This window comes from Choloepus didactylus, chromosome 27, assembly GCF_015220235.1.
Source record: "Choloepus didactylus isolate mChoDid1 chromosome 27, mChoDid1.pri, whole genome shotgun sequence".
In the NCBI taxonomy this organism is placed as follows: domain Eukaryota; kingdom Metazoa; phylum Chordata; class Mammalia; order Pilosa; family Megalonychidae; genus Choloepus; species Choloepus didactylus.
Window position 1 is genome coordinate 17891065 of NC_051333.1, and position 22025 is coordinate 17913089.

Here is a 22025-nt window from a genome sequence, read left to right on the forward strand (position 1 = left end):
TCCCTGCACCCCAGAGAAACTGTGAAATAATAAATGCTTTTTGTTATTCAAATTACTAAGTTTTTACGAATCTGCAAATTTTATTGAGATACATTCACATACCATATATTCCATCCAAGGTATACAATCAACATCTCACAATGTTATCACTTTAGATGTGCAATCATCATTACACTCAATTTTAGACAATTTCCATTGCTCCAAAGAGAAAAATAACAGGAAAAAAAAGGAAAACCCCAAACACTCCATATCCCTTTTTCCCTCATTATTGACCTCTGGTATTGGTCAAGCCACTAAGTCTTGAGGTAATTTGTTACACAACAATAGGTAACTAACACAGCCCAAAACACTTCTTTTCTTTGCCTGGAATTCACACTCACTGGAGTCACTGACCAGAGATGCTGAATGCAGAGACCAGGAGGAGACTGTAGGAAAACGCAAAGACTCAGCAACCTAGGCTGAACCAAGTACTCAATAGGGACACCAACAGTCTAGAAACAGAGTGAATACAACAGTGATGTTTATACAATATCTGCTCCTCGATTATCTTCTGTGAGTATAAACGTATAGGTTCAGTGCAGGAATGGATATAAAGTTGCCAGAAAACACTCAGATTTGCAGCAACCCCAGATGTAGAGTAAATGTGAGTTGCACTAAAAGCCCAGCTATTCCATTTCCTATCTGAGTTACCCTGGCAATTGAGGTAAAACAGAGTGGCATTAAAAGTCCCAGATTCTTCATCTGAAATGAGAATTATACCTATCTCATGATTCTAGATGAATAAATAAAATGGCTATTAAGTAAATTAAGACATATTAATTTACCATGTGCTATGACCTTTTACTAGATGAAGAGTAAAAAATAAAAAATAAAAACAAAGATACACTAGAAAGCAGATCAATCCTTGCCCAACAGGATAGAACAGAAATAATAAAACAGAAACATTCAATTATAAATTTTGAGAAGTGCTGTACTTGGGGTATGCTCCCATTTTTTTTCAGGACAGGTATCACCTTCTAGCAAACCATATAATTTGTCATATATATTAACCTTCCACCCTTCATATAAACTATGAAAACGGATATTTTTTTTCTTTTTTGGCTATTTGTTCCATTGATAGCAGGTACTAAAAAATACATGTTGAACAAATGAACTAGTACTACTAATCTAAGATATTTAAAACTAGAAGGAGGCACTGTATCAGACAATAACAGAAATGGGAAGGTAGTTTGGAGTAAGTGTTCTAAAGTTTTGTTTGAGTTTTGTTAAATATGCATGTTAAAAATTCAAGGATAAGAACAGATATTGAATTAGTAAACTCCAAGCCAATGGAAAAAGAAAACAGACAAGGTAAATGTGCATAATGGAAAGGCAAAATAGAAAATGAGAAATAAAAAGTAAAACAACAAAAAATTAATATATATCAGCAATTACAATAAAGGTACTGAATTAACTTACATATTAAAATACCAGTCAAACAGGATAAAGGGGGAAAGATCCAGCAGTATGTTCTTTACAACAAACAGACCTGAAACATAAAAAAACGGGGGGGTGGGGGGTGGGGGTGGTGGAGGGGTGGTATTGGAAAATGAAATTCTGCAAAATACATTAACAACAACAAAACCTGACATGCAATATTATCAGACAAAAGAGAACTTGGACAAAAAGGCAGTCATCAGGATAAAGAGGCATGTTTTTTAATATGGTAGATTAGAATATGCGTGACTTGCTTTGGCTAATTAATATTAGGAAATTGGGAGCAGAAGTTTTAACAGCATTTTTATGATCTGTTTTGTGCTCTTGGACTCTGATGATCCCCATGAGAAGAGCATTATCCTGGTAACCACTGTCCCTGTAGCCAGAAACCCAGAAAGAACACATGTTGAACAGATCTGAACCCATCCTGAAGCTGAGCCACGGCAGCCAAGCCCACCCTATATCAACCAAACACAGACAACCTGCAAACCCCGAACATAATAAATGCTTGCTGCCCTATGCCACTGTGTTTGAGGTTAGTTTGTTAGGCAGCATTATTATCATGGCAACAGCTAAGTAATACAACACATGATGAGATAATAATACCACACATGATGAGATAATAATGACTCTGGAAAAGATCACCAAGGAAGAGGACCAAGAAAGCAGCAAAGGAGACTTAAAAAGAAGTACCCAATAGGGAGGGGGACCACTAGAAAATCAAATACAGAAATGTTTTTCAAGGAGTTACCAACTACCTCAAATGTTATGAAGAAGTCAAGTAAGACAAGAACAACCACACATATCAGGATCACACACACACACACACCACCACACGCTTCATCACATTCACACACACACACACCACACACTTCATCATAATCACACAACCACAAATATCATCACGATACAAACATATAATCATACACATCATCACAAATACGCCATTACACACACATGCACACACACCATTCCTTCTTATACACCAACCAGACACACATTAGCACAATCACACACTCCCACCACAGTTTTCTTGTTCCAACAACTCCAACCACACTGGTTCCCACTGCCGCTACTCTGGGCACTCACGGCCTCCTTAGAGGTTCCACCCCATCCACCGCGAGGCCGGCCCAGTCCAGGCCGCTCCAGCCCCTCCCCCCACCGCCCGTGCGGGTCGCGGCAGCGTCACCTGCAGGAAACGCTCGAAAGCGCGTCCTGCTTGCAATTTCTAGGAGGCCTAGCAAAAGCGACCGAAGACAGGCCCGAGCCAGATGCAGATAACGCCGTACCCTAAGCACCCGCCTCGAAGCCACCGGTCCACCACCGAACAACATTTCCCAGGAAGCCCCGCGGCCCTATCAACTTCCGGTCCGGACGTAGTCGTGTTTCCTGTGGCGGGGAGAGGAGGAGCGAGGTTCACGGAGTGGGTTCAGACCCAGCAAGCCAGAAGTCCGCGACCGAGAATTCCGAGACTATGCTGGACGCTGACAAGTGGAAGAACAAGTCATTTTCGGTGCGCTCAGGCCAGGCGCAGAGAGGAATGGGCCGGCCGTACGCTGTCTTGTCGGTCGGATCTGGACCACATTTCCCAGAGCGCCAGGCGACCCATCGCTCTTCTCGCAGGAACTTGAAGGTTTCGTCACTCCTGGCGGGACCGTTAGATCCGTGAGTTGAGCGATCGCGGGTCCTGGGGAACCCTCTCAGCTCTACAGGTTCTGAACCGGGGAGCTCGGGAAAGCCTGAGGTTAGTAGACCGAAGGACAGTATAGACCTTAGGCCTCGGGCCTGTGCGGGCGGAGCGGCGGGAAGAGGGGAGGCTGTAGGATTTCCTGTGAGAAGAGATTGCGTGGTAGATAGTGCCACTCATATATGTGTGTGTAGGTGTGTGTATATATATGTAGGTGTGTGTGTATATATATATATGTGTGTGTATATATGTGTGTGTGTGTGTGTGTGTATATATATATATATATATATATATACATATACACACACACATACACATATGGCCTTACGTGCGGACATAGGATGCCTGTGATTGTGGGGATGTGACTGTGTCCCGTGGTGGGTGTATAATTAATTGACCATATTTGGTTGTGTGTGTGGGTGTGGCTAGTCTGTATTGTACGATGTGACTAGACGTATCCCCCTTTAAGTATGACTGTGCCTATATATATATACATATATATGTGGTACTGTGAGTCGGGAGGAAGGTCCATGAAGCGCTTTCAATTGTGTGATTGTGACTCCAGAACTCTATCTCCAGGCACCCTCGGGGAGATCTGGTCAGATTCCAGCCCTGAACTGCTGTGACCTCATCCTTTCCCTGAAACGCTGGGGATGGACAGTATGCTCCATTCTGTTCTGCTCTCCATTCCCTCTCTGTGGTGGTGATGGGGCTGGGGTGACCTCTGACCTGGCCAGTTTGGTACCAAGAAACAGCTGCTTTCTCCTGCCCCAGTTCTACCGTTCTCTTTGTGAGGGACCCAGAAGAGGAAGGAAGAAATGCATGATGAACTCCTGCAAGCAGCGTCCAAGGTGTGTTGTGATTTCCTCTTTGTTTAATAAGGATAGTCATTTGATTATAGGTTCCCGTAATTTATCCATTGACAGAAACGTAGTTGGGCCTGGCATTAGAACCCAATACCTAATGTTTATTTCTTTGGAAAATGGCTCCACTGCTGTGGGTTGTTTTCTTCTTTTTAAATACAATATTATGATTTAAAAAAAAAAAATGATTATTTTAGAGGTTTTGAAAACATAGAATTCCAAGAAAAAAAGAAAACTGACTGCCCAGAAATAACCAGTGTTAATATTTTGGTGTTTTTCCACATGAAGTATACGTCACTTACTGTTTTATAGTCTACATTTTCACTAGAAAGGGTAGTAAATTTTCTCCCATTTCATCAAATAAGTAGCCTTTGTAAATATCGTTTTTAAAAGATACATATTCCTTTGTATGAATGAGCTATGGTTTATATATTTTTTCTTTGATGGCACAATGTGCATACATGAAGAAACTATGTAATGCAAATATATATAGTTTAACAAATAATTATAAAGGGAACTCCTAAATAACGAACTCAGATCAGGAGTGTCAAACTTTTATATCTTTGACAAATGTGGTAGGCAATTATTGATTGGGGTGTGTGTGTGTGTGTTTATACATTCACCTGTTTTTCTCTTGGGTTAGCTCATGTTGATTCATAGGAGTTTGTTATACAGTCTGGGTCAGGTCCTTTATTGATTATATTTTCCTACTGTTTGGTTTGATTTATCACTTCAAGATGGTTTTATGAGCATAAATCCTAATTCTAACAAAGTCAAGTTTATGATTTTTTTCCATTATGGTAAGTGGTTTGCATATCTAACCTAAAGATGCAATATTGTCTGGTATTTATACTTAAGGTTTTCCCTTTCCCATTTATTTTATCCACCTGTAGTTGACTTTTGCATAAGGTGGGATCAAAGTGTTTCTTTCCATCTTAAAAGTACCTAGTTTTCTCAGTACCATTTATTGGAAAGTCCATTATGTTCCCACTGATCTCCAAATATATCCAGTGTCCTTATGTACATGAGTCTGTTTATGAGCTCCCTATCGGTTCCACTGATCAATTTGTATATCCCTGTGCCAGTATCATAGTCTTGATTACTAGAACTCCTCTCCTTTGAAGGAGATCTGTGTTTTCTTCCTCTGCTTATTTCAAAGATACTCTCTCTTTTTTTATTTGTTTGTGTTTTTTTCTGTGGTTTTATTTCTTTTGTTTTTCTTTTTGGGATTTGTAGAGATTCTTGAATTTGTGCATTGGTATCTTTTATTACTTCAGAAAAATTCTTAGCCATTATTTCTTCCAATATTGTGCCTGCCTCATTCTTTCTTCTCCTTCGCAAGCTCTAATTAATCATAGGTTAGAATTTCTCATTCTTTCCTTTTCTCTTTTTAGTATTTAGAGTTGTTGCATAAACCTCAAATCAAAGCAACGTTAAGCAAAGGAACCTTGCCTCCTCTCAGGAGGGAGCTGTGGGCATAGGCAGCTTGAGGTCTTTGGATTATTCTCTCAAATAATAGTAAAACTGTCTTCATTCAGTTTGTGTTTCAACACTTCTAATCTTGGGGAACTCACTAAATCATCATAGACTACCTATTTACCTTATAATTCTCCTATCTGAAAATGAGAGGCTACAGGGGCAGTATACAGGCATGCCTTGTTTTATTGTGCTTTGCTTTACTGTACTTCGCAGATACCATTTTTTTATAAATTGAAGGTTTATGGCAACCCTGTGTCGAACAAGTCTGTTTTTCCAACAGCATGTGTTCACTTCATGTCTCTGTATCACGTTTTAATTGAGGTATGTACATTTTTTTAAACATAATGCTATTGTACATTTAATTGACTACAATATAGTGTAGACATAACTTTTATATGCACTGGGAAAACATAAAATTCATATGACTCTCTTTATTGCATGCGATGTTTGCTTTATTGCGGTAGACTAGAACCAAACCCAAAATATCTCCATGGTATGCCTGGACTCAGAGTAGGGATAGTGTTTTCTCAAGGTGTAAATTTGGTAATCTGAGTTAGCTTACTCTCAATTTAAAAATTGTGGGTGTTTGTTACAGATGCAGAATAAATCAGGCTAAGAATCAGTCTCCCCAAATCTAATGAACCTTAAGGGCTTTATGTGTAAATTTCTTTAGAAAAGTATCAAGTCTTCTTGACCCATTTTCCTGTGCTAATGCCCAAATAGAGTATGTGGTTCCCCTCTCCCATAAGCCTTTGATTACATTCACCATTTCCTCAGTGAATATTATTGTCCAATGTTAATGGGAAGAACTCTAAAGAGGTAGTATACTGTAGTAGAAAATAAATTTATAAAGGAATAAAATGATGTTCTTCTCAGAAGCTAACCTAAAACTTAATCAGGAAATATTTGAAGCATTCCCAGTAAAATAAGAAAAAGACAAAGGTATATACCATTGCCAGTACTATTTAACACTGTGCTGGAGGTATTAACCGAAGAATTAGACAAGAGATTTTTAAAATGAAAAATAAGTGTTGGTGAGGTTGCAGAAAAATCAGAACCCTCATGTATTGTTATTACTGTGAAGGCATTTCTTGAATCAGCCGTCGTATCCTTTGGTTTATGTTTGTCAGATATATTTTCCCCTCTCTCTCTTTTTTTCCTTTAACATACCCTTACTGAATCTTAGTTCTGAACTCTTCTCCAAATCTCTCTCCCTTTTCTTTGTTTCTCTGCTAGTAGGGCTCCCTTTAGTGTCTCAAGTAGGGCAGGTCTCCTGTTAGCACATTCTCTCAGCATTTGTTTGTGAAGATTTTAAGCTCTCCCTCAAATCTGAAGGAGAGCTTTGATGGATAAAGTATTCTTGGTTGGAAATTTTTCTCTTTCAGAATTTTAAATACGTCATACCACTGCCTTCTCACCTTCATGGTGGCTGCTGAGTAGTCACTGCTTAGTCTTACATTGTTTTCCTTGTATGTGGTGAATTGCTTCTCTCTTTCTGCTTTTCGAACTGCCCCTTCTCTTCAACATTTGACAATCTGATCAGAATATGTTTTGGAGTGGTTTTATTTGGAGTTATTGTTTGGAGTTTGTTGGGCATCTATGATTTGAGTATTTATGTTGTTTAGAAGGTTTAGGAAGTTTTCCCCAACAATTTCTTTGAATACTCTTCCTAGACCTTTACCCTTCTCTTCCCCTTCTGGAATGCCAGTGATTCTTATATTTGTGTGCTTTATGTTGTCCATCATATCCCTGAGATCCATTTTGATTTTTTTTATTTTTTTCTCCATTCTTTCTTTTGTACTTTCACTTTCCATTCTGCATGCTTTTACGTTCGCTTATTCTTTCCTCAGCTTCCTCTAATCTAGTACTGTGTGTATCCAGAATCTTTTTAATTTGATCAGCAGTTTCTTTTATTTCCATAAGATCATGTACTTTTTTATTTACTCTTGCAAGTTCTTCTTTATGATCTTCTAGGGTCTTCTTCATGTCCTTTATATCCTGTGCCATGACGTTGTTTGTGATTACTTTTTTGTTTAATTGCTCCAAGTACTGTATCTTCTCTGATTTTTTGATTTGGGTGTTTGGATTTGGGTTATCTATCTCTTCTGGTTTCTTCATATGCTTTAAAATTTTCCGTTGTTTTTGGCTTCTTGGCATCTGCTTATCTTGATAGGGTTCTTTTAGGATATGCAAATTTATCTGAACAATACGTATAATTTGTCAGAGCTATAGCTTGGTGGAGTGCACTTTCTCTGACTTACCAGCAGATGGGGCCCCCCAAGCCACCTATTATCCTCAAGCCAGTTCTCCCCAACTTCATTTATGTGGCGAGTGGGGTTCCAAATCTTGTGGGGGACCAGTCTGTGCACCAAATTTCTGTGTGTTGTTGGTGCAGCCATCCCTGAAGCTGGGGGGTGTGTCCTGTGCAGTTAAGGACGGAAGGTGGCTTTAAAACTCAGATTTCCCAGTACCGAGGGCCAGCCTCAGCAACGGTCAGGGTCCTGATAGGGGGGCTGGAGTCGACGAAGGAAGGAGACAGACACCTTGTTGTGTCTGGGTACGAAGATGGAATCTCCGACCAAGCAGAGCATCAGAGCTTTATTTTTATAATTTTCTGTAACATACGCACTAGCATTTAGGCATACAATACTAGAATAGTTTGGCTAAATTTCAGACATTATTTATTCTTACACAATGATCAATGGGCTAGCAGGGACAGACTCCCTGAAGCGTAGCAAGACACAGTGTTTTCGGCACAGGCATAACAGTTCCTGTTATTTAGTACCAAGCAACCTATAACTATTTTTTGTGTTCATGTTTTTGAATCTGTTAATCATTACCTTTTTGTTTCTTCTAGCTAACTCTTTTAAAGCTATTTATTTCTTCTAGCTAACTCTTTCAAAGCTTGGGAAGGGGGATTTCTGCTTAGTTGACAGATGGCCAGTGGGAGTGAGCAGAAAGGGTGAACTAATGTCTTCTAAGGAAGGAGCAGGCATTGTCACTTACGCTGAAGCTAATGCAGGGTAAGCCGCTGGCTTATTAATGTAGCTAGGTGTGGGAGCATTCCACCACCACAGAGCCCAAAAGACGCTAAATGAGAAAAAGAGGCAGTATGAATATAAGAAACAGCAGCAAGAAACAAATTCCTTTTAGGCAGGAGTCGTAGGCACCACTCAATGCTCCGCCTTGCGGAACAGTCACCACGACATGTACTGAAGGCCCAGGGACCGTGCCACTAGGCCGACTGCCGGGTGCTGAATTGGCTGCCCACATCCCAGCAGTTCCTGGAGACTTAAACATGTTGCAGGAGCCCAACCCTTTGGCTCAGACTCCCCAGTCTCTCTGCACTCAGGTCCACAAGTCCCTGGGATTGGTGTAGGGCCTTGGGACTTCCACGCGGGATCCCGCCTCCAAACCGTGCCATCCACGGGCCTCTGCAGAGGGAAAACTGCGCAACCTTACAGGTGAGCGGAATCCCCAAGGGAAGCTCTGGGCCACTGCACTGTGCAGGGGCATTCCCAGCCCACTGAAAATTTGGCTTTACGGGGCATGGTAATTTCCCCCTTTTGTAGATCTCCACCTTCCTAGCTTTGGGACAGTTAGCTGTGGGTATGCGAAAGGCTATCATCCACACCAGATACTGAGGCGGATGCCCAGAGCATGGAAGGCATTCTTTGCTGTGCTCAACTACGCGGTATAACCCTCATGCATTGTTGATAGGAATATAAAATGACGCAACCACTATGGAAAATAGTTTAGCAATTCCTCAGAAATAATAGAAATACCATATGACAGCATTCCCATTTATAGGTGTATACCCAAAAGAATTGAATGCAGGAACTTGGACAGATATTTGTACCCCAGTGTTAATAGCACCATTATTCACAATAGCCAAAGGGTGGGAGCACCCCAAATATCCATCAGTGGACAAATGGATATATACAAAGTGGAATATTGTTCAGCTGTAAGAAGAAATGAAGTTCTGAAACAAGCTACAACATGGATGAACCCTGAATACCTCATGTTGAGTGAAATAAGCCAGGCACAAAGGGACAAATATTTTATGATCTCACTGATATTAAATAACTAAAATATCCAAATTCATAGAGACAGAAAGATTGCCAGAGGTGGTGAATAGGGAGTTAATGCTTAATGGATACAGAATTTCTGTTTAGAGTGATGGAAAAGTTTGGTAATGGATGGTGGTGATGGTAGCACAACATTGAGAAAGTAATTAACACCCACTGAATTGTATACTTGAGGTGGTTAAATGGGAAATGTTATGTTCCGTATATGTTACCACAATAAAAATAAAAAGGAAATGATCGTTAAACTTTCAACTTTAAAAAAAAATGTGTGTCATGAACATTGTTCAAATATCTGTGAAAGTCCCTGCATTCCCTCCTTTAGGGTATATACCTATAAATGGGATTGCTGGGTCGTATGATAATTCTTTTTTTTCCTGAGGAATTGCCAAACTGTTTTACATGGTGGCCGCACCATTTTATATATATTCTACTATCTGGTAGGGCTAGTCTTCGCTCAATAAGCTTGGTTTAGTTTTAACAAAAATACCTGCCTATTCTGACTTATTTTGCACATGAACTTTAGAGGCAGCTTGTCTACTTCAAGGACCAGGAAAAATATGTTAAAACATGTTTTTATAAAAAAAAAATTTTATTGGAATACAGCCATAATGGGAATACCCATTCTGTATATGGCTGCATTTGTGCTACAATGGTAGAGTTACGTAGTTGTGACGAAAACTGGCTGGTCTGCAGACCTAAAACATTTACCACCTGGCCTTTTAAGAAAAACTTTACTAACCCTTGGATTACTTTGTTAATTTTTTTTTTTTTTTTACTTTTGTTGTGATTTCTCATAACATTGATTAACTTAAGTAGTTTTGGTATCTTTATAATGTTGACTTGTTTTCTTAGAACATGGTATATCTTTCCATTTGTTCATATTTTCTTTTGCATTCAAGAACTTTTGTTTTTTTGTTTTTTTGTTTTTTGCTGTATTCATCTTTTTATTGACAGTATAGCCAGAGCTAGAGAAAGGATTTGCTGGAGTCTATCAAGTTAATAAATACAGTAATTTAATTGTAAAAGGAAACAGTTGGGAAGTTTTAGCAGAAATTTCTAGAGGCAAGGGACTCTTGGCATACAATCTGTTTGTATATAAAAGATGGCAGAGGAGGAAAACTGAACAATCCAGGTACAGATGTTTGAGATTAGGGATTCTGCAGAAAGAAAAGCAGATGTTCTGGATTGCTCTTTTGAGGTAAGAACTCTGAAAGAGCAAGGTAAGAACTTCATTAAAAATGAGGAAGCAATTGAACTGGGTAACCAATCTTAGGCAAAGAGAATAAACGCTTGGCAACATCTTGGTTTTAGCTGCCAATCTGAGATTGGATATCCTAGAAATTTAGAAGTTACAAAAAAAAAGATCCTTTCTTACTAGAATAAAGATGAGTTGGGTGTTCTAGGCAGGCCAAGATAAGAATGCTGCTGTAGAGTGGGTTTCCTGTTCCAGCACCAGCCACTAGCCCTTACAGCAGAAATGAGATGAGTGTAGGAAGAACTTTCCCTTTCCTAAGGGAAAGGGAGTTAAAAGCTGAGAAGAGTGAAAGAAGAAAAGAATGGAGCCACAAGAAGAAAGCTAATAACATAAGAACAATAAGGAGACATGAAGAACCAGCACTTATATCTTGACTTTCATCCTTTCTCCATTTCTTCATGTCTAATGAGGCAAAAATAACTTGGCTTCCAAGTGACTTCGAAGCCACTGAAGTGGAGTGAAATGTAGACTGACTTGCCCACCACGATGATCAGTGTGGTATCATCAGTGTTACTGAGGATTCTGTTTATGCCTCAGTATGATGGACTTCCATGTACTTGGTCAGTATAGAAGAGACATTCTAGTACTCAAGTGACAATTATGATAATAGTTTCAGGAATCTACTGACTATAGCCTTGGGAAGCACAATATGAAAAGGAAGTCCCCCCTACAGACAAGGGATGGAGGCTAATTCAAGCCCTTAAGAACAAAGAAAAAGATAAGAGACTAAAAATCAGAAGACTGACAATAGTGAGGCAGGCACATATTCCTCTTTTAGCTGAAGTGGGGTGCGAGGCATTTAGGCTTACCGGTTTAAGTGGTGTTGATAAGCTTTATAAAACATCAAGAGGGCAAAGGTTTCAGCTTAAATTTCTCTTTTACTCCATAATTTACTTAAGACCTTAAACTCCTGTGCTTGCAATAACTTTGTAAAAGCAGTAGCATTCCGTTTTATTACCTTAGCAAACAATTCACCCCTTTGAAACAATTTTTACTGTTTATCTAACAGCTGAACGAGTGGCACAAAATTGAGATGATATTTACTGCAGCAAGGTCCTTGTAAATCAAAATCTGAGCTTTACGTAAAAATCTTATTTATAAAAAGTACAATACCAAGTACAGTGAGAATGGAGCATGGAGCAGCAGAGCTCCCTGGCAGGGCCATGTGGAAGTGGCTTTTGCTGCAGTGCTTGCTTAATGGCACAAGTGAAAAGCTGAATAAGGCAAACACTTTAAGAGGCAGTTTTCTGTAAACTTCTTGGGGTGGGGGACTTCCTCTGTTGGGACAGATGCTGATTTGGGATGGGAAAGATCAGAAGGTACGACATTTGGCTGCACCTGACACATCACGTCACAGATTAGGACGCCTCCTGCTGGCTGATAGCAGTTCACTTGTTTTTAGGAGATAGGTTATCACTGTAGCCTCTGCCTTTGCTTTTACAATGTGCAGTGTCCAGCTACTACCCCTCATTGAAGAAATCACCTCCAAAATCTTTCTTAGTGAAAAGATACAAAATAAGCAAAGTCAACAGAAAAGTTTCCTTAGCTTAAAGCTTCTTAAGAATCCTACATTGATTACTAAGCGACTTTGTGAGGGGTGTGTAGCTCGACAAATGCTTTAACTAGAATATGTATTCTCACCCACTTGGTACCCAATAGTAATAATCTATTACGACACTTGGAAAACAAACTGATCTTGAGGAATTTTGGCTTCTTCTCATGTTCTCACTTGGAACTTTCCAGCTTTCGTGACATATTTGACTCCTTTAAATGGCTTATATTTCTCCCCATACATGTCCAAGCGGTTTACTTTCAAGCCTGAAATAGCAAGTTGCTGGATCTTGAACTGAATGTTGAGGCTCAGATTCTCTTCTGGCTTGGATGCTCCAGACTGTAAACTGACTAGTCCTTTAAGACTTGGGAGCTTCTGTGGAGTAATTTTCCCCACATCCCATGTTAGTACCTTGGTGACTGGATCAAATGTATAGCTGCCTTGTGTTGGTATCAGGTTCATATTCAGCACAACTTTTGGCATGTGAACTGTCACTGTGATTCCTTCAATAGTTTTTCCCATATTCTGCTTTGGTCCAATGGTAATATCAAATCTGCCACAAGAACTGTTCTCCTTAAAGCTGATGCTATGTTTCACATACACTAGATTTTGTGAGCTGACACAGTACGATATGAGTCGGAAATTTCCATCTGGAGGAATAAATGACAAAACTCTTTCAAACTCCCAACACTTAAACCTGATGCAGGGGTGGAAGCTGACATCATCCAGAAGCCTTGGGTTCATGAAGGAAAGGAAAAGATCAGGCATTCCAGACAGTTTAATGCAAGCATCAGTGACCCCCTGAATTTCTGCAAAGACTGTAGATCCTGATTTATCTATAATTGCATCTATTTCTTCAATGACATCAAAATAGGCTTCGTTGTTTGTGTACTTTACCCCTGCGCGGCGCCATGGGATGTTGGATAGCTGCCCAGTGGGGAGTGTGTCCCCAACATTACTACTGCCTATAATAGAGTTGACGACAGAAAGGAGAATTGTTGGTGGTTTAATCAGTTCTTTCAAAATGTTAGATTCAGTAGCCAGTGGAAATCCATTGTCTAACATTTCCTCTAAGAGTTCATATACTATGACCACATTATCCTTAATTGCAGCCTCTGAACACTCACCAAAGTAGTCCTGAAAAGTGTCAGCAACTCAATGTAGGAACTCAATTACAAAGAGAGGTGGCACTTCAGTCTGTATGACAGAAACAAAGAAGAGCTTGTCCCGGTAGATACTGATGAGGTAATGGTGAGGCGTTGGAATGGCAGGTGGTACATTTTCAACATCAGCAGCTTTCTCTTGAGCTTCAAAGAAATAATCACAGACAGACTGACTCACAACACTCTTCCAGTGCTTTTCTAGAAATATGTCACCAGAACAGTTTATGAGAAATAGACTGTGGATCATTTTCCTGGTAACTGGGCCCGTCAGTCTCAAGAACATTTTAAAACTTTCTTCATGCAGATGAGACATGGGTCTTATTGAGGTTATTCTTAGATATCTTTTTTTTTTTTTTGATTGCTTGTGTAAATGGGTTTTCCCCCCAGTGTGTCTTCTATCTGTTGTTTATGTATGGAGTCTATTGATTTCTGTATGTTGATTTTGCACCAAGCTACCTTCCTGAAGTCTCATTGCTTTTACTAGTTTTCTGTCTATAACAAGATGTCAAGATGTGCCTCAGTCTGCCAGTTTTGTTGGAGGCAAAACAATAGGTGCCAAATACCCATACATTCTGAAGGAGGATCTGGACCATTAGGCAGGACTTAAAGTTAGTGACTAAAAACTGGTGTTGTCCATGGGTGATTGTATGGTATGTGAATATATCTCAATAAAACTGAAAAAAAAAAACAAAAAACTGGTGTTGTAATCCTTAGTTTACACCTACCTTAATGATATTTCAGAGGTTGGAAAGACCAAGAATGAGGACTGTCTGTAGGTAAGAAGCCTGTTTTTGTAAAGCTGTTACTGTATTATGCATTCCTATCCCTTTGGAGAAGTGAGGGTGTTATGAATCTGGAGCCTCTTCCTTTGGTGTCCCAGTGCAATAACTTCTGATAACCAGGTACAATGCAATTCCAGCACTATCCAGAGTTAGGTAAGTCTCCACATGTTAAGGGCACCATCCCCACAAACTGCTTTTACTTCTGTCACCAGCTTACAAGTTTAGGAGTTCCTGGGCTACCTGCACTTCTGACCAACTGGCTGCAAATTGAGGGGTTCCCACTGCCTCCTCAGGTTTAATAATTCACTAGAACAACATGGAGAACGCAGGAAAGCACTGTACTTAACAATTATAGTTTTATTCTAGCAAAAAAAAAAAAAAAAAGGATACAAATCAAAGAAGCCAAAAGAAGAGACACATAGAGAGAAGTCTGTCAGGGCTCAAGGGCAAAACTTCGGTGTGCTCTCCCTGTGGAGTCAGAACGCATCACCCTCCCAGCACATCAGTGTATATTCTCAGTCATGGAAGTTTGCCTGAGTTTCAGTGACCAGAAATTTTATTGAGGTTTCCTCATATAGGCAAGATCGATTGAATCAGTACCCACTTGATTGAACTCTCTCTCTAGCCCAACTCCCTAGTCACATGGTTGAGCTCTTTGGTGTGGCCAGCCCTTCACTCTAAGACTACCTGGTGTGGCTGGCCCCATTTTGAGTCATCTCAGGTTAGCAATTGAATTGCACTGTAGTTGGTATCAGAAGTTGTTTACACCCAGCAACTAGGAAAATTTCTAGTTGGGTTGATGAATAATTATAACTAAGATCACCCAAAGGCATAAGTTGAAAACCATGTAGCAGATCTACCCAAACAAAATGTCTGAACATGAAAGGTTTATTCAGTAATATCTATATTGTGGAAAATTCTGTCACCAGTAAAATTATAAAATTAAAGAATTTGCGGTAATAGGGTCTAAATTGTGCTCTTTTCTAAGTGATAATATGGATTAAGATTTCCCATACCACATTCCTTGTTCCCTGTCCTTGGAATAAAGTTATATCACAGTTTGTCTTCAAATCACTCTTATCCATGTGATTACCACCTTGCAAACATTGTTGATCTGAGCCAAGTATTGCACTAGGCCCCTGGCTTCTTTGTAATAGAATTTTCGTACTTTTGAGTGTAAATTGCCTCGCCTGTTCCCTTGTGTGTGTGTTGCTAATATTCTTTCAAATCCTCCAACATTGCTTTCGGTTGCCTATCAATATACTTCACACTGTTAAACTTATCTGCTCATTTTTCCTTGGAAACCTCTTTCCCATAGTCTTCTGTCCTCCCTTCCTAGATGCTACTCTCTAGGTCTGCTTCCAGAAGTTATCCTGGAACTTGCCTTTTCTGTTTCTTAGTTTACTCCCTAGTTTTGATGGAGCACATAGTCCCATAGCTTCTAAGAAAAGCTACACAGGAAATAATTTTATCATTCCTTGCAGATCTAGAAATGTCCTGATTCATCCATCATACTACCTTGTTAATTTGATGGGGTTTAGATTTCTAGTCCAGAATTTAATTTCCTTTGTAATATCAAAGGAATTGCTTCCTTTTCTTCTTATTTCAAATGATGCTTTTGAGAAGTCTCTTGCCATTCTGATTTCTGAAATGTTTTATGTGATCTGTGTTTTCTTCTTGGAACCTTTTAGAAAGTTCTCTTTTTCATTGATATTCTGAAACTTTATTCCAAAATATGTCACTTTTTAAAGTTCATCACTTTTTTCCTTCCTTGGGATTTAAAGGGGAAAAGAAAAGGAGGAAGAAACTCATGTTTATGAAGGTTACTATGTGCCAGACATTGAGCTGGCACTTGCGATTTCATCTCATTGGAAAAGTCCACTTCTTTGTACATTCCTACATATATATTTCCCTGTAACACAGGAGATACATCTTCTGATATAATAGGATTCCAGCCCCTTCCATTTGCTCACTAATCTCTTTCCTTTCTTGCAGAGCCTCCACCCCTTCCTCTACTACAATCTTTTTCTTCTCTTCTTCCATTGTGAAAATATGCTTGTTGTTTCAGGGGTCAGTGATGTTCAGGGATGTGTCCATAGACTTCTCTCAGGAAGAATGGGAATGCCTGGACTCTGGTCAGATGGGTTTATACAGAGAAGTGATGTTGGAAAATTACAGCAACCTGATCTCAGTGGGTAAGGATAACTATCCCCCAAAAGTCAGAATCTGCCCTTGGAAATGTCTCTTTCTTCCATTGTGAATTATTCATTTCAAGTAACCACCTGAATTTCTGCTTCCTGGTCTCAAAGGAATGGTTTGAATTGAAATGAAATGGAAGAGTTGGAAATGGGCAGCTCTAGTGGTTTGCAGCTGGAAGCTTCATCTTCTCCATCTTTCTCTGCTTTTTCTGGTAGTGGCATCTTTTCCTTAATCATCAAGGTACTGGATCTGATTTCTGGGACACCCACAACATAACCATGTCCAATGTCTTTTCTTATGAGCAGGACTTTCCAATTCTAAGCCAGCTGTGATCTCCTTATTGGAACAAGGAAAAGAGCCCTGGATGGTTGCCCGAGAGCGGACGAGAGGCCTGTGTTCAGGTAAGTGAGGGGTGATCTGGCAGGACAGGGTACCAAGGAGATAGCACCTTTGAGATATTATTAGGAAGCTCTTCTCAAAAGCCCAAGGCCTCTTCCATATGAGCTTTCATGCTTTTTTTCTCTTATACTTCCTTCCTTTTTATTGCTACATTCCCAGTTCAATGTAGCAAGTACCTTCCTTCTTATTTCCAAGGCAATTCTACTTACATGTTAGATTTCATTTCTTCTTAGGATCTGCTGCACTTCAACTTGTATTATAGTGAATATTTTCAAATCCTCAAAAGAATATCTTTCTGCAAAAGAAATATATTCGTGTATGTCTGTGTGTGTGTGTTTTCTTTCTCTCTCCCTGTATTGGTTTTCATTTTGTCTACTTTCCTATTATTTCTTAACTTCTTTGACCAGTTTGTATTAGTTTTAGCAGTTCGTTCTTTCCTTTATCCAACATTTGATTATTTTTTACTTTTAAAAATATTCAAATGTAACATACAGATAGAAAACTACTCCTGATTATGATTGTACAGGGTGAGGGTGATGACTTACGCATAGTGAATGCGTCCACATAACCATTATTCAGGAAAAGAAATATAACATTATCAGCACCTCAGAACACCTTCTGTGCCTCCTCCCAATTTACTGCCCTCTTTGTACTCCCTCCAAAGAACCACCATCCTCATTTTTAATACCATGGATTAGTTTTGTCTGTTTTTGAATTTTATATAAATGGACTCATACAATATGTACTGTTTTTGCCTGTGGCTTTTTTTGATACCTGATGTTCATTCCCATTGATATGATCTATGAGTTCTACAAATATGTTGTTCTATGAATATATTCCAAATTTTGTATCCTTTCTACTACTGACATTTGTGTTGTTTCCAAGTTTTAGCTGTATACTTAATATTGCTGTGGGTGTTCTTTTACATAGTTTTTGGTGAATGTATGTACACATTTCTATTGGACATATACCTAGGAGTGGTATTACTGCATAATAGGATATGTATATGTTCAACTTTAGTTGATAATGCCAGTTTCCCAAAGTGGTTGTACCAGTTTACACTTCCAAGAGCAGTATGAGAGTTCCCCTTGCTTTGTTTGCATTCTTGCCCATTCTTGGTGTTACTAAACATTTTAATTTTACCCATTGTAGTATGTGTGTGTGTGTGTATGTGTATATGTCGTGGTTTGTCATTATGGTTTTCATTTATATCTCTGAAGTTGAACCACTATTCATATGTTTATGGTATTTGGATATGTTCTTATGTTACATGCCTCTAAATTTCTTCACTAAATTTCTTGGGTGGTTTGTCTTAATGATTTGAAGCATTCTTTATATATTCTGTATATGTGCCCTTTGTTGGTTATATGTGATAAAAATATCTTCTACCACTTTGTAGCTTACCTTTTTACTCTTAATGGTGTCTATTGATGGCCAGAAATTATTTATTTTAATTTAGTCAAGGTTTGTTATATGCTACAGCTATATACAGATATATACAGATATATCTATCTTTTCTTGTATACTTGGTGCTTTTTTGTGTCCTATGTAGGAAATCATTACTGACCCCAAAGTCATGAAGATATTTTCCTGTATTATATTTTAGTAGCTTTATTGCTTTTACCTTTTGCATTTAGATCTACAGTTCCTTGGAATTGATATTTGTATGGTATGAGGTAGGAGTCAAGTTTCATTTTTTTCCATGTTAATAGCCAATGGACCCAGCACTGTTTATTGAAAAGATTGTCCTTTTCCCATTCTTTCTAGAACCACTATTGTCATAAATCAAGTGTTCTTATATCTTTGAGTCTCTCTCTTGACTGTTCTGTTCCACTGGATTATTTATCTATCCTTGTTCTACTGTCTTAATACTGTAACGTATAATAAGTCTTTATAACTTGTAGAATAAATTCTCCTGCTTCTCTTATAAATTCACATTTGCCATTGCAAGTTTTGGAATAAGCTTAGTAAGATTCATACAAAAAACTCACTGTTGCAATGTTGATTGATGTTGAGATGAATCTATAGATTGGTTTGGTAAGAATTAAAAACCTTTAAATATCAAGACTTTCAAAAACATCTGATTTTTTTTTTTTTTTTTTGTATATGTAATCTGCTAGGTGCTGCATAGTTTATAAAATCTGTAGGCTTATTAAGAAACTCATTGTCTAATGAGGGAGCTAGACCATTTCTGTAAATAATTTCCTCAAAGTAGTATCCAACTACAGAGAAGTCATATAAATTAGAAGAAAGTTATCAAACAGTCAAAAAATACGGAAGTAGGAGAGGCGGGGCAAGATGGCAGACTGGTGAGCTGTATGTTTTAGTTACTCCTCCAGGAAAGTAGGTAGAAAGCCAGGAACTGCGTGGACTGGACACCACAGAGCAATCTGACTTTGAGCATACTTCATACAACACTCATGAAAACGTGGAATTGCTGAGATCAGCGAAATCTGTAAGTTTTTGCGGCCAGGGGACCCGCGCCCCTCCCTGCCAGGCTCGGTCCCGTGGGAGGAGGGGCTGTCAGCTCCGGGAAGGAGAAGGGAGAACTGCAGTGGCAGCCCTTATCGGAAACTCATTCTGCTGATCCAAACTCCAACCATAGGTAGACGGAGACGAGACACCAGAGAATCTGAGAGCAGCCAGCCCGGCAGAGAGGAGACAGGCATAGAAAAAAAACAACACGAAAAACTCCAAAATAAAAGCGGAGGATTTTTGGAGTTCTGGTGAGCGTGGAAGGGGGAAGGGCAGAGCTCAGGCCCGAGCTCGGGCCCTGAGGCGCATATGCAAATCCCGAAGAACAGCTGATCTCTCTGCCCTGTGGACCTTTCCTTAATGGCCCTGGTTGCTTTGTCTCTTAGCATTTCAATAACCCATTAGATCTCTGAGGAGGGCCCTTTTTTTTTTTTTTTTTTAATCCTTTTTTCTTTTTCTAAAACAATTACTCTAAGAAGCCCAATACAGAAAGCTTCAAAGACCTGCAATTTGGGCAGGTCAAGTCAAGAGCAGAACTAGGAGAGCTCTGAGACAAAACGCAATAATCCAGTGGCTGAGAAAATTCACTAAACACCACAACTTCCCAAGAAAAGGGGGGTGTCCGCTCACAGCCATCATCCTGGTGGACAGGAAACACTCCTGCCCATCACCAGCCCCATAGCCCAGAACTGCCCCAGATAACCCAGTGTGATGGAAGTGCTTCAGATAACAGGCACACACCACAAAACTGGGCGTGGACATTAGCGTTCCCTGCAACCTCAGCTGATTGTCCCAGAGTTGGGAAGGTAGAGCAGTGTGAATTAACAAAGCCCCATTCAGCCATCATTTGAGCAGACTGGGAGCCTCCCTACACAGCCCAGCAGCCCAGAACTGCCCTGGGGGGACGGCACTCACCTGTGACATATCACAGTCATCCCTCAACAGAGGACCAGGGGTGCACGGCCTGGAAGAGGGGCCCACTTGCAAGTCTCAGGAGCCATATGCCAATACCAAGGACTTGTGGGTCAGTGGCAGAGACAAACTGTGGCAGGACTGAACTGAAGGATTAGACTATTGCAGCAGCCTTAAAACTCTAGGATCACCAGGGAGATTTGATTGTTAGAGCCACCCCCCCCGTCCCTCACTGACCAGAAACACGCCCCATATACAGGGCAGGCAACACCAACTACACACGCAAGCTTGGTACACCAATTGGACCCCACGAGACTCACTCCCCCACTCACCAAAAAGGCTAAGCAGGGGAGAACTGGCTTGTGGAGAACAGGTGGCTCGTGGACGCCACCTGCTGGTTAGTTAGAGAAAGTGTACTCCACGAAGCTGTAGATCTGATAAATTAGAGATAAGGACTTCAGTTGGTCTACAAATCCTAAAAGAACCCTATCAAGTTCAGCAAATGCCACGAGGCCAAAAACAACAGAAAATTATAAAGCATATGAAAAAACCAGACGATATGGATAACCCAAGCCCAAGCACCCAAATCAAAAGATCCAAAGAGACACAGCACCTAGAGCAGCTGCTCAAAGAACTAAAGATGAACAATGAGACCATAGTACGGGAGACAAAGGAAATCAAGAAGACCCTAGAAGAGCATAAAGAAGACATTGCAAGACTAAATAAAAAAATGGATGATCTTATGGAAATTAAAGAAACTGTTGACCAAATTAAAAAGATTCTGGACACTCATAGTACAAGACTAGAGGAAGTTGAACAACGAATCAGTGACCTCGAAGATGACAGAATGGGAAATGAAAGCATAAAAGAAAGAATGGGGAAAAAATTGAAAAAATCGAAATGGACCTCAGGGATATGATAGATAATATGAAACGTCCAAATATAAGACTCATTGGTGTCCCAGAAGGGGAAGAAAAGGGTAAAGGTCTAGGAAGAGTATTCAAAGAAATTGTTGGGGAAAACTTCCCAAATCTTCTAAACAACATAAATACACAAATCATAAATACTCAGCGAACCCCAAATAGAATAAATCCAAATAAACCCACTCCGAGACATATACTGATCACACTGTCAAACACAGAAGAGAAGGAGCAAGTTCTGAAAGCAGCAAGAGAAAAACAATTCACCACATACAAAGGAAACAGCATAAGACTAAGTAGTGACTACTCAGCAGCCACCATGGAGGCGAGAAGGCAGTGGCACGATATATTTAAAATTCTGAGTAAGAAAAATTTCCAGCCAAGAATACTTTATCCAGCAAAGCTCTCCTTCAAATTTGAGGGAGAGCTTAAATTTTTCACAGACAAACAAATGCTGAGAGAATATGCTAACAAGAGACCTGCCCTACTGGAGATACTAAAGGGAGCCCTACAGACAGAGAAACAAAGAAAGGACAGAGAGACTTGGAGAAAGGTTCAGTACTAAAGAGATTCGGTATGGGTACAATAAAGGATATTAATAGACGGAGGGGAAAAATATGACAAACATAAACCAAAGGATAAGATGGCTGATTCAAGAAATGCCTTCATGGTTATAACGTTGAATGTAAATGGATTAAACTCCCCAATTAAAAGATATAGATTCGCAGAATGGATCAAAAAAAATGAACCATCAATATGTTGCATACAAGAGACT

At 39.7% G+C, this 22025-nt stretch overlaps 2 protein-coding genes and 1 pseudogene across 7 annotated transcripts in view; 1 reads left to right on the forward strand and 2 right to left on the reverse strand.

Annotated features, from left to right (window-relative positions):
• ZNF568 (zinc finger protein 568) overlaps positions 1-2817 on the reverse strand; it is a 47632-nt gene extending 44815 nt beyond the window's left edge. The window contains exons 1-2 of one of the 5 annotated variants that reach the window (XM_037820227.1): positions 2766-2817; positions 1459-1528 (exon numbers count right to left, since the gene is read on the reverse strand). The gene's annotated coding sequence lies outside the window, so the exon portion shown is untranslated. Of the gene's footprint in view, positions 1-393; positions 444-1458; positions 1529-2665 lie in introns of those variants that run through there. The other 4 variants (XM_037820228.1, XM_037820230.1, XM_037820229.1 and 1 more) reach the window with 4 other exon arrangements.
• The window catches only part of ZNF829 (zinc finger protein 829), a 51172-nt gene continuing 31894 nt past the window's right edge, over positions 2748-22025 (forward strand). The window contains exons 1-4 of one of the 2 annotated variants that reach the window (XM_037820267.1): positions 2748-3220; positions 3743-4014; positions 16414-16540; positions 16850-16945. In XM_037820267.1, the coding sequence (XP_037676195.1) occupies positions 3982-4014; positions 16414-16540; positions 16850-16945 (256 nt within the window). In that variant the 5' untranslated portion in view covers positions 2748-3220; positions 3743-3981. The remainder of the gene's footprint in view (positions 3221-3742; positions 4015-16413; positions 16541-16849; positions 16946-22025) is intronic. The other variant, XM_037820268.1, reaches the window with a different exon arrangement.
• Positions 12527-13810, reverse strand: LOC119521688 (annotated as a pseudogene).